Source organism: Melanaphis sacchari, unplaced genomic scaffold, assembly GCF_002803265.2.
Source record: "Melanaphis sacchari strain LSU unplaced genomic scaffold, SCAv2.0 Contig79_pilon_pilon, whole genome shotgun sequence".
Lineage (NCBI taxonomy): Eukaryota > Metazoa > Arthropoda > Insecta > Hemiptera > Aphididae > Melanaphis > Melanaphis sacchari.
In genome coordinates this window covers 1,484,217-1,495,179 of record NW_020271559.1, presented here as the reverse complement: position 1 = coordinate 1,495,179, position 10,963 = coordinate 1,484,217, and the positions used below count along the sequence as shown (strand labels likewise).

The window sequence follows — 10,963 nt, the reverse complement described above, 5'->3', positions numbered from 1 at the left end:
ACTAAACATTAAGATAAACGACAACAGGAATTCGAGGCCTAACTCATATGTAAACTATTTTTTTAATTATCGAACATTTTATTTCGGGACGGCACTGAACGGCAACGTCGCTCTAAAAATCGTTCTCAATCGTTTGATTATAAGGTACAAAATATTGTTTCTTTGATCTGACGCAATCGTTCTCAATCCTGTTATCAAAAAGGTACAACGTACCGTAACAAAACAGCTTTGTTAAATAAATTTGCATGATTTTATTACAAAACATAGTATAGGTGATCATAATACTTTTGGCATTACTTATATGAAAGTAAAATTTTAAAATTTATTATTAAGAAGGTTGGAGCGTAGAATGTTTTTAAGAATAATATTTAGGTACCAATATTAATATGTGACATTTGTCATTTAGGTTGTATCGATGTACGAGTAACGATATTTTATTCATCTATTGATATTTATGCTCTTCAATTAGACGAGTTAATCTAAAAATGAATCATGCGATACATTTCCTTAATTTCCAACTACCTATAGTTAGTGGTTCAATATTGATCTGTAGTCAGTGGTTTGACTTTGACAACAGTTTTTGTGCGTTCAAACATTTTAAAAAGGCAACAACGTTGTTATGATTTTCAATTTTTCTCATATTTTTTTTTCATATTGTAATTTTTAGTATATTGGTACATCCTTGAACTAATATCAGTAATTTGTTTTTAAACGAAGAGAGTCAATAACTATCCAATAAAAAATTATTAAAATATATCTGTTTTTCGACAAATACACGTCTGTTGGAACGCATGTGAAAATTCTGAAAGTAATTGTACTGACCGTAGGATTCCGGAGTATAAAGTCACACAGGGTCATTTATCAAAATTTGTAATGTTTAACGAATACCTAGTGCCTTACTAACCTAAGTATAATGTTCGAACGCGGTACGGTTTGCCGCCAAATAAGCTTTGTTGAGATACTATAAATGTGGCGGATTGATACTATACAGTCCTAGCAAGCTCCCTTCTCCAGTGATCGGCGACACCAGACCGTCAGCCATTGTGTCGGCCTACAATTTTATATATCTTTTCGTTTTTTCAGTTTTTTATCTTTTTCCAATGGTCGAATTGAACACAACGTCGCGTTCGTTCGTCCTTAAAGATTACAGTGGGCCATGTTTTAGAACAAAAAATGGTAAATGAATTAAACTATGAATATTGTAATTGATAAATGTTTGACCATACAGAGTAGTATAATCTTTTACAAAAGTATCTAATAATATTTTAACCTAACCTTTTGCATTTAAAGAAATACGTGTTTCATATTGTGTAACAAGAATAAATTCTTATTTCAGTTACCAAATGTAAAAAATGTACCTACATAAAATTTTTTTTGCAACTTTTCTTTTAAAACAATATGACCATAGTACAACAAAAAACATCTCAATTCTGTAGCCTTCCAAAAATAAGTCTAGAAAATTTAGACGGTACATATATTTTTAAATTTTAAATATTGTCATTTATATCATTTTTTGCTTCGTCCAATATAATCTTACATTTTTTTTACCTTTCACCTAGAATTCTATTAGTTTTTTCATCACCTCAATATAAGTACAGTGCATATTATCAAGTGGCACGTTGTCTATTAAATTAATTGGCAATATTTCAAGTACACTAGGCCCTTTAAGGTGATATTCGTTTGTTTTATTTCTAAAACTTTCATTCACAATATGTCCTATTGTAATATTAAATAATTTACCATTTATTTGAATTCCTAGCTGTATAATAATTAAAATATTAATTAAAAAAATCAGCAGAAGAGTCAGGTTTTTTTAAGCCGTGATAAATACCTACTGGTTTTTACCACTGACGCGAGAACACGATTCCTCGAACAGGCAAAAATCAACAGGGATCAGCTTCTCACCAGGTTTGACTTCATAATATCCCAGAAAGAACAGGACAAGAGGGATGATCAAGCCGCAAACCGTAGAGCATGACAGACTCCGGCGCGAAGTTCAGGTTAACGAATGGTACGATGCAGACATACTATGGCACCATGAGCGGGACGGACGATCACGGCAGATCCTGACTCATTCCACGAACGAGACTCGAAAGCGGCGGGCTCAGGCCGGCTTGAGAAAAGGCTCCTGAACTCTTGTCGATCCGCCAAGATGTAGACGCAGAACGTTGGCGGAAACAAACTATTTTCATATAATTATCTGTACGGAGGTTAGATGGGGGATTGTCCCATCAGCCCTTTTTTGTCTGTTATATTTATTGAACTTGTATTGTAATAATTATTTTTTTAATAAACGATGGCGGCATCGCGGACGTAATACGAAAGCAGTCCTCGCGGCACCGTCGGTTCAAAACGAAAAAAATATACCTACTGGTAAAACATATCTCGATAATACTGGAATATTACAATTAATACTAATTAAAATTAGTCAGAATTGATTTTTAGAACTCTTCGATATTGGCAAACCATTTACATTTACACCTAAGTAAGTCAGTTTTATCGAGTAAATCAAATTCATACTTATGTAATAGAGAATTAATAATTTTTTAAATATTAAAGTGTACATAAGCGTCGGGTTTCATAGATAAAATGTTATGCTTTTTAGGCTTATTCATCAAAGTTTTATCATCTTTTAGGACATTCAAACCATCACATTTTTAAAATAGTTAATAATTTATTTAAACAATTATGGGATATATTAAACTCTACATTTCAAGTTCTTAATTTATCACATATACTCACATTATTGTCATTTAAAATAGGTAGTACAAATGTACAATCAATATTATTCACAGTTTCAATTCTTAAACTATCAGTTAAGTGCAAAGATTCTTCACAATCCATAAAATATATTCCTATTTATATGCTACAATGTAATAATTACTTAAGTTTGGTATTTTCTTGAAATAGATGTACTTAAATATCTAAGTACCTATCTAAGTATTAAATATCACGAATAAAATCATTTACGTAATTTGCTGATTTTTCATTTTTTTTTTTTTTAAATTATTATTTTTTATATTAGAAGTTATATCGAAAAAATAGTAAATAATGAGTAATTAATGAGAGAATTGAATGTAAGTAACTTCCAGCATTTAAATTTTTTATTTCTAATTTTAACTTAGCACAAGCCAGTGGCGGCGCATTAGGGTAGACTATGTCTAGATAATGAGACATAGTCTACCCAAAAATCCCAAAAGGCAAAAATATAAAACAATTTAATTAAAAAAATTAGTTATTTATTATATGATACTATACCTACTATATAAGTATTTTATTTGTTCATAATTTTATAAATAAAATGTTATTTACACTGATTCGTCTCTACAGTGTCTGTGTGAGTAACGACTAACGAGTATGACTAAATATATATAGTATAATTTTATTTATATCATATCGATAATTATGTAATCGCTCCGTTGTCGCTGTCAAATTGGTCGAGACATATTTAATTGTGTCTTACTATTAATGACGAGGGCTTATGCATGGTAAACGGGGACGTAGTGGGGTATTACCAAAATTATATGCATGGACGAGACATGTCTCAACGTAATATTTTAGCAATTTAATTGCATATTTGCATTCCGATTGTGGTTAATGGCACGTGTTTTATGTTTATCATTTTTTCTTAATGAAGTGATATACATTTAAAACTTAATATGTCAGATATTATTGATATTATTTTAAATAAAGGTCTTGGTTCTTTTTCGCAACAAAACAAAATCGGCGAATTGATTTAAATTATATTCAAATATAGTTATTTTATGTAATTTACTTTTTTTTATGATGATCTAATTTTTAAATACATTTTATATAACACCATATCTTTGGTTGTCTTGTTGTCTACCCTATGCAATTATTCACGCGCCGCCACTGAGCACAAGTCACAAACTCACAAATCTATTGATTAAATTACAGATTACAGTGAATAATATTATTGTATTATGATTTTGTAGAAAAAGGGGTAATTAGGCAAACCTTTTTATTTTACATCTATTATCACAAAAGATTTTATCAATATCGTTATCATTTTTTATATAATGATTTTTTTAAAGATACAAAATGCTATGAGATTTTAAGTTTAAATTATTTTTTTGTAAATTTTGATTTCTACATCATAAACATGGATGTACTCAATAAATTTCGATCTACAGTTACAAGTACTATGTCACAATTGTCCACTGTACTACCTGGCAATCCAGTTACAAGGGAGTATGAAGCTACTAAACATATTGCGAGTGCTGGTGTTGGTGTGTATAATTTATTTATTTCATCTAATATAAATGTGAAATTTTTATATGTTACTATTAAATATTGTGGTTTTAAACAATCAAATTTTTTTATTATTAAATTAGGATTGCTTTGGAAAATATACAGTGGTTATAAAAAGTCAACTCAGCAATCTGCATCTATTTTTGTATTAGAAAAGAGACAATTAGATAAATGGTCAAAAACAGAACGAGAAAACATTATAGAAGTGGTCAAAAAAGGCGTAGCTCAACTAGCCAGGCTCAAACATCCCCAAGTATTAACTGTTCAACATACTTTAGAAGAATCTAGGTTCATACGATTAGAATGTATTGTATGTTAAGTAATTTATTTATATAGCTTAACATTTTCAGAGAAAGTTTGGCATTTGCTACAGAACCTGTATTTTGCAGTCTGGCTAATGTTCTTGGTAAAATGGAAAACACACCTCAACCACTGCCCAAAAGTCTACAAGATTACAATCTATTTGATATTGATATCAAGTATGGCTTAATGCAACTTGGTCAAGGTCTAGCATTTTTACACAATGATGCTAAGCTACTCCATCACAATTTGTGCCCTGAAAATGTTGTTATTAATGAACAAGGAGCATGGAAAATATTTGGATTTGATTTCTGCTCTCAAAGTATTAATCCAGTAGATCCAAATGTAAGGAATAAAAAAAATATATTAAGTTGATGATAATTCTTTTTATTCATAGATACTTTGTTTGTCTAACAGCCTACATGGCCTAGTTGGGAGTATAAGGTAGATGTACATCCTTGGGCACAACCGACTTTAGATTATTTAGCGCCTGAATCAGGTTGTGATCACATCCAAATTAAAGCCAGTGACATGTATTCGTTGGGAGTATTAATTTTTGCCATCTATAATAAAGGAAATGCACCATTACAGTCAAATCATGAATGGTCTACTTATAAACGCAATTTACAAGAAGTATAAAACTTATTGGTCTTTTTAAAATTCTTTGCTAAATTTTAAATTTAACAGATGAAATATAATACACCAAAAATATCAATTGTTGATGCTGCTCTTCGAGATCCAGTAAAATTATTATTAAGTTTTAGACCCGAGGATAGACCTGATGAACATGAATTTTTAAAGGTAAAATATTTATAATTTTTAGTTAAGTATTTAAATGTTTTTATTTTTATAGATTGAATATTTTAATGATGTTGGTGTTAAAACTTTAAATTATTTGGATTCACTTTTTCAATGGGATAATTTACAGAAATCTCAATTTTACAAAGGTTTACCTCAAATAATGGAAAAATTACCCCACAGAATTTGTTTAAAAAGGTGACTAAAATTTATATTTAATAATAATTAAGCAATGCAATCTTTATTATTAACATATAATTTTTTTTAGGATTCTTCCATGTCTTGTAAAAGATTGTGTTAATCCTGTTATGATACCCTTTGTTTTGCCAAACATTTTTTATGTCTGTGAAAACTGTACTAAAGATGAATTTGTTAACCATATTTTACCTTGCCTAAAGCCTATAATGAAAGTACATGAACCAGTTCAAGTATGTACCTTTTTAACATCAGTCATGACTTATTTAGTATTTATAATTTGTGATTTTAAAGGTTCCTTTCATATTCCTTCAAAAAATGGAATTATTACTAAAATTAGCACCATTAGAAGATCTCAAATCTGATATTTTACCAATGTTATATAAAACATTGGAATTGGATTCAAAACCAGTTCAAGAAACTTGTCTATCAGTGATTCCATCTCTAGCTACTCTTGTAGAAGGTCCTTCCATGAAAAATGCCTTATTACCTAGGATTAAAAGATTATGTTTGTCAACTTCTGATCTTTCAGTAAGTTAAATTATCATAATACAAGGTGATTTATTTCATACAAGACTTGTGTAAGAATACAATAGTGTATTATTATGCTATATCAATCATAATGTTGTTAGTAACCAGAGATAGAATTTTAGTGACATACTAACGGGGGGGGGGGGGAATGTGTTTCTTCTAATGCACATACTAAAAAACAGCTGATAAACTATAATAGTGTAATAATATCTAAAATGTATGTTTAAATAAAATGTACTTTCATAAAAATTATCAGAATTTAGGCATAAAAGTGTTTATTATTTAGAGTGTCCTATATTTAAAGGAATTAGAGGTGTTTGTAAAAGAAAATTCTCTGTAATTTTTATTTTATAAATTTCATGATGATATTAGTTTGATTTTCTAAACAGTTGTTTATACAAAAATTAAATAGGTATTAATTATTAAATGGCAATGTGGCATAAGCAAAAATATGCTGGTATGTATTAACATTAATACTGATTACTCCTTATATATTTTTTAGATTTTTTCTGAATTACAGAACATCTGTTTAAACCCATATTAATCTGAATAATGTTGGTTATTTACAACACCTGAACCTTTGCTTAAATTATTTATTCTGGTGTTTGATAACCGAAAAGCATCCAAAACCCAAATAAATTATACAAACACATACTGCCAAGTCCTGCTTATTAGTTATTAATTATTAGTAATTTAATTTAACCTAAAAGCTTTAAAAAAAAGTAAACCCAATATTTTAGATTAATTGTCATTTTTTTTGGATAAAATATGGAAGTATTAATTGGATACTTAAATCAAATATTTTCTTAATTTTCATAGGAAGCATTAATGAAATAATTTTATATTAAAAGACTCCTTAGTTCGGGCGAGTTAATTTCATTTTATAAATGTACAATATAGGAAATGTTTGTTCAGAAATTTTAATTTTGTATAGTAACCTTTAATTATAAGCAAATTACCCTATTATTAAATTTAAAAGTTAGAATATTAAGTGTGTTTTCTTGTAGGATTTTTAATAAATTATAAGTTTAAGAATTTATAAATTATTTTAAAAAACCTATGTTAAAACATAAATAATGTTTTATGTTTGATAATATGTTAATTTACTCTATTATTGAAGGTTGCTAAATTGGAACTAGTTCCACTAGTGGTGTTTTGAATTATTTTTACTGAAAGAGCAAAGGTTTGAATATACCACCCATCCTTATTTTAGTTAAATCTATCTTCTTACCAAAACTGATTGCTTCACTTGCATTGTGCTCTTTGCATATTTACAAATACATATGGTCCATGGAGTGATAAATAACAATCTCATAGCACAAGTTTAGTTCATAGGGGGTGCTTGCAATATTTACTAATATTTTTTGTAAAATAATCTATGATATTCTATTGTTGTAATAAATTAAAATGTTGTTTATGCACATACATGTTCATCACAGGACAGTAGAATATTTTATATTTCTTTATTTAATTGTCTTAATTTGTTTATTTTTAAATGATAAAGAAAATATACTTGAAAATATTAATCAGAACAAACAATTTATCTGAATAACTTTAAATGTGTTAGTATGAAAAAAAAAATATTTTGTATTTGATTTTTTAAATATATAAAAAATATATATTTCCTATTTATTTATAAAAATAATCTAAAAATAATATAAGAACACTTTAATAAGTTTAGATTATTATTAAATGTATATTTAACTTTTTAGGTTCGTGTAAAGTGTCTTGTTTGCATTGGTAAATTAATCGAATATTTAGATAGATGGCTAGTACTTGATGATATTATTCCATTTTTACCTCAAATACCTTCCAAGGACCCAGCTGTGATTATGGGTATCTTAGGTAATTATTAATATTATTTTTTATTATTAAAAATAATTTAATTTTGGTGTAATTAGGTGTGTATAGGATTATACTTTCTCATAAAAAAATGTATATTACAAAAGAAACTATGGCTCTCAGTATTTTACCTTTTTTAATACCAATGTGTATTGAGAATACACTAACGCTAAATCAATTCAATGTTTTAATATCAATTGTGAAAGAAATGATTAATAGTGTTGAAACTGAACATCGAGCTAAATTACAACAACTGAATGAACAGCACAGGTACATACATTTTTTTTTTTTTTAACTGATTTGTTATTTTTTAAGTACATATTTGTATTGTGTTTTATTGATAAATAATTCATCATATTTTGCAGATCAATTTCAAATAGTTTAACTGTAGAAAATGGAACAACTACTAAGTCAAATGGTTTAACAAATGAATTTCAATTTGAAAGTTATGTTGAAAAACCTTTAATGCAAATATCTGGTTCCAACGAAATAACAAATAATTTATCTTTCAATTATGAAAAATCAAAGTATATTTATAATTTATATTTAATTTTATTGAATATTTAACTATTTTTTTTTCTTTAATCTATTAATAACCCATATCCATATGAACAAATTAGTGATTTGGTAAAAATATTTTATATTTTAAGTGGAGCAATGAATGTATTAATTGTATCATAAAGTATTTTGTTTTGTGGATTTAAATAGATAAATTTTTAATAAAATGCTTCTATTTTCAATAATGGGGGTTGATTTTTGATATCAAGTTGATTATAGTTTGGATTTTAGAAAGGTAAAATTTAAAATTCCCAGTACTTATTTTTATAATTGGGAAAAAACAAACAAAAAAATTATTAAATATTTGTTATTGGAAATTTAATAAAAAGATCTTCATGAGATATTAATTTCTCAAATAAAAAATATCAAAATTTGCAAAAATTATTAAATTCTTCTGTAGTAAGAAATTCGTAAAACAATTTTGTTTTTACATCTAAAATTTAAAAATTAAATACTAGATTCTTTATTATTTTTTCAACCTTTGTTAATATTTTCAAAAAAACAACTAAATTTACTAAAAATTATTATTTGATTCAATGAATTCAGTTTTCCTTATTTTTATTTATGTTAAAATAATTTTTTTATTAAAATTAATACCTAATAGTTTGGTTTGAAAATTTAACCAATAAAATAAAAATTTGTACTAAATTTTATAGAAAAAAAACATTATATAAATTAAATAGTGTTATTGTGAATGATATTTTTTTTTTATATTTCTATCATTTCATCTGCATTGTATTTTTCAAGTTTTAAGAATTTGTTAAATGCTATACTAAGTGTTTGATGTATAATTTTGATAGTTTGGTTTGGTTTAAGTTTATTAAATTTTCTAAAATGTTTGATTCTTCTTCAAAATTAGGGATGTAATACTATTACTTACTTTGTCTATAAATATTTTGTAATAGCTAAAATTAAGTTAATTATTAGAAGTTTGAATCAAATTTTAAAATTTTAAAATTTAATAAGCTTGCTAGTTAAAAAAATAAAATAAAATTGAAATTTGATTTTATAAATTAAAAAAAAAAAATAGAAACAATTTTTGTTTAATCTAACAGTATTTACTAAAATTAAGTATGTTTAATGGACAAAGAATTACCATCATTTATATTTTGTGCTTTTTAATGAATTCTAGGACAAAACAATCTCAAGATATACCATTCCATACGTTTCAACAAGATTTTACCCTTACTCCAAGCGTAGAAAAAAGCAACAAGAATAATCCAGTACCCAAGGATCTCACATCGTCTCTGATTGATTCAAATATAAATCAAATAAGTTGGTCAAATCAAATGAAACCTACCACAAGTTCTTTATCTCAATCAAAATCAATGGGATTTGAAAACAAATCAACAGGTCTTCAAGGTAGATTTTCAGGATTTGAAAATAATTCAGTTAATCCACAAACTAAACCAATGTCCCTTCATAATTCGGCAAATAACTGGAATGATTTATGGATAAAACAAGAAGAAACTCAGTCACAAGTTAAACAATTGTCTTTATCTGATATAAATGATTTATTGAGCTGAAAAATTATTTAATCCACTTAACAATAACTTCTATCTAACTTCTTATTAACTTTATTCATCTATTGTATATTTTAAATTTTAGTCATTATATTTATTTTTGAATATAAGTTCAATAATTCTTTAATTCTTAATTTTATTGTCATTTATTTTTAAACCAAATTACATTTTTACCAAATTTTAATTTTCTATCCTTTAATTCAAATTAATAACTTATATTTATTTGGTTGCGTGCATTCAAAACCAAAATTTAGAATATGAAAACGTAAAATGCATAATAGTATTATTTTTAGTTAAAACAAAATACTAGAAAGAATATATTCATTCAAATTATTAGTATTATTTACTTGTCAAAATAATTTTTATTACACATTATTGTAAAACAACAAATATATTGTGTGGGTGTAATTTATTATTTATTTTTTCTTTCATTTATATTATAATATATTAATTCATTTTTACAAAATAGAAAAATAATAATCATGACTGATAATTAAATATGTTTGTAATTTAATTAATGCCAAAGTTACTCCAGTTGGTGGATTCTTCATTCTGGGAAACATGTCTTCTTTTTACTATAGATGTCATATTCACTTATTTTATTGATATGTGTATAATAGATAAAAATTAAATAAAATTTTTTAAAAAATATGTCAAATATTACTAGTACTTATGAAATAGTTAACAAAATTAAAGAATTTAACTTTTAAAATTTAAAAAATGTTTATAAGTTATATTCAATATCATTAAGATTTGGCATAAAAATACAATACAATATGTATAATGTATATATTTATGTTATATTAAATATGTATATATCTCAAATAACATCTTTAAAAATAACTTAAAAAACTAAAGAAAAATAAATTTTAGTTTTCCTTTTAAATTTTCATTTTCATTATACATAATTTTCAAAAATTATGTATACTGACCAGTTATCACAA

At 25.9% G+C, this 10,963-nt stretch overlaps 1 protein-coding gene across 3 annotated transcripts; it reads left to right on the top strand.

The window, feature by feature from the left end:
* Window positions 1–4,028: 4,028 nt before the first annotated feature.
* LOC112601478 (SCY1-like protein 2) lies at window positions 4,029–10,101 on the top strand. Of its 3 annotated transcripts, none has more exons than XM_025349125.1 (12): window positions 4,029–4,250; window positions 4,356–4,525; window positions 4,609–4,917; window positions 4,990–5,205; window positions 5,260–5,373; window positions 5,426–5,568; window positions 5,639–5,798; window positions 5,860–6,096; window positions 7,809–7,941; window positions 7,998–8,208; window positions 8,304–8,465; window positions 9,629–10,101. In XM_025349125.1, the coding sequence occupies exons 1-12, from the start codon at window positions 4,124–4,126 to the stop codon at window positions 10,020–10,022; spliced, it is 2,376 nt and encodes a 791-aa protein (XP_025204910.1). In that variant the 5' UTR covers window positions 4,029–4,123; the 3' UTR covers window positions 10,023–10,101. The 3 variants fall into 3 exon arrangements, with proteins under 3 accessions (XP_025204910.1, XP_025204909.1, XP_025204911.1); XM_025349124.1 differs by having other exon boundaries at window positions 4,356–4,560; window positions 4,623–4,917; XM_025349126.1 differs by lacking the exon at window positions 4,029–4,250 and having other exon boundaries at window positions 4,492–4,582; window positions 4,662–4,917.
* Window positions 10,102–10,963: the final 862 nt, after the last annotated feature.

What these genes read in the sequence shown, in the direction of transcription:
- LOC112601478 (XM_025349124.1), top strand. Translation starts at nt 4,124, where the DNA reads ATGGATGTACTCAATAAATTTCGATCTACAGTTACAAGTACTATGTCA. An exon ending in ATAAACGCAATTTACAAGAA is followed by an intron (nt 5,206 to 5,259) that starts GTATAAAACTTA and finishes TAAATTTAACAG; the next exon opens with ATGAAATATAATACACCAAA. An exon ending in TTCAATTATGAAAAATCAAA is followed by an intron (nt 8,466 to 9,628) that starts GTATATTTATAA and finishes AATGAATTCTAG; the next exon opens with GACAAAACAATCTCAAGATA.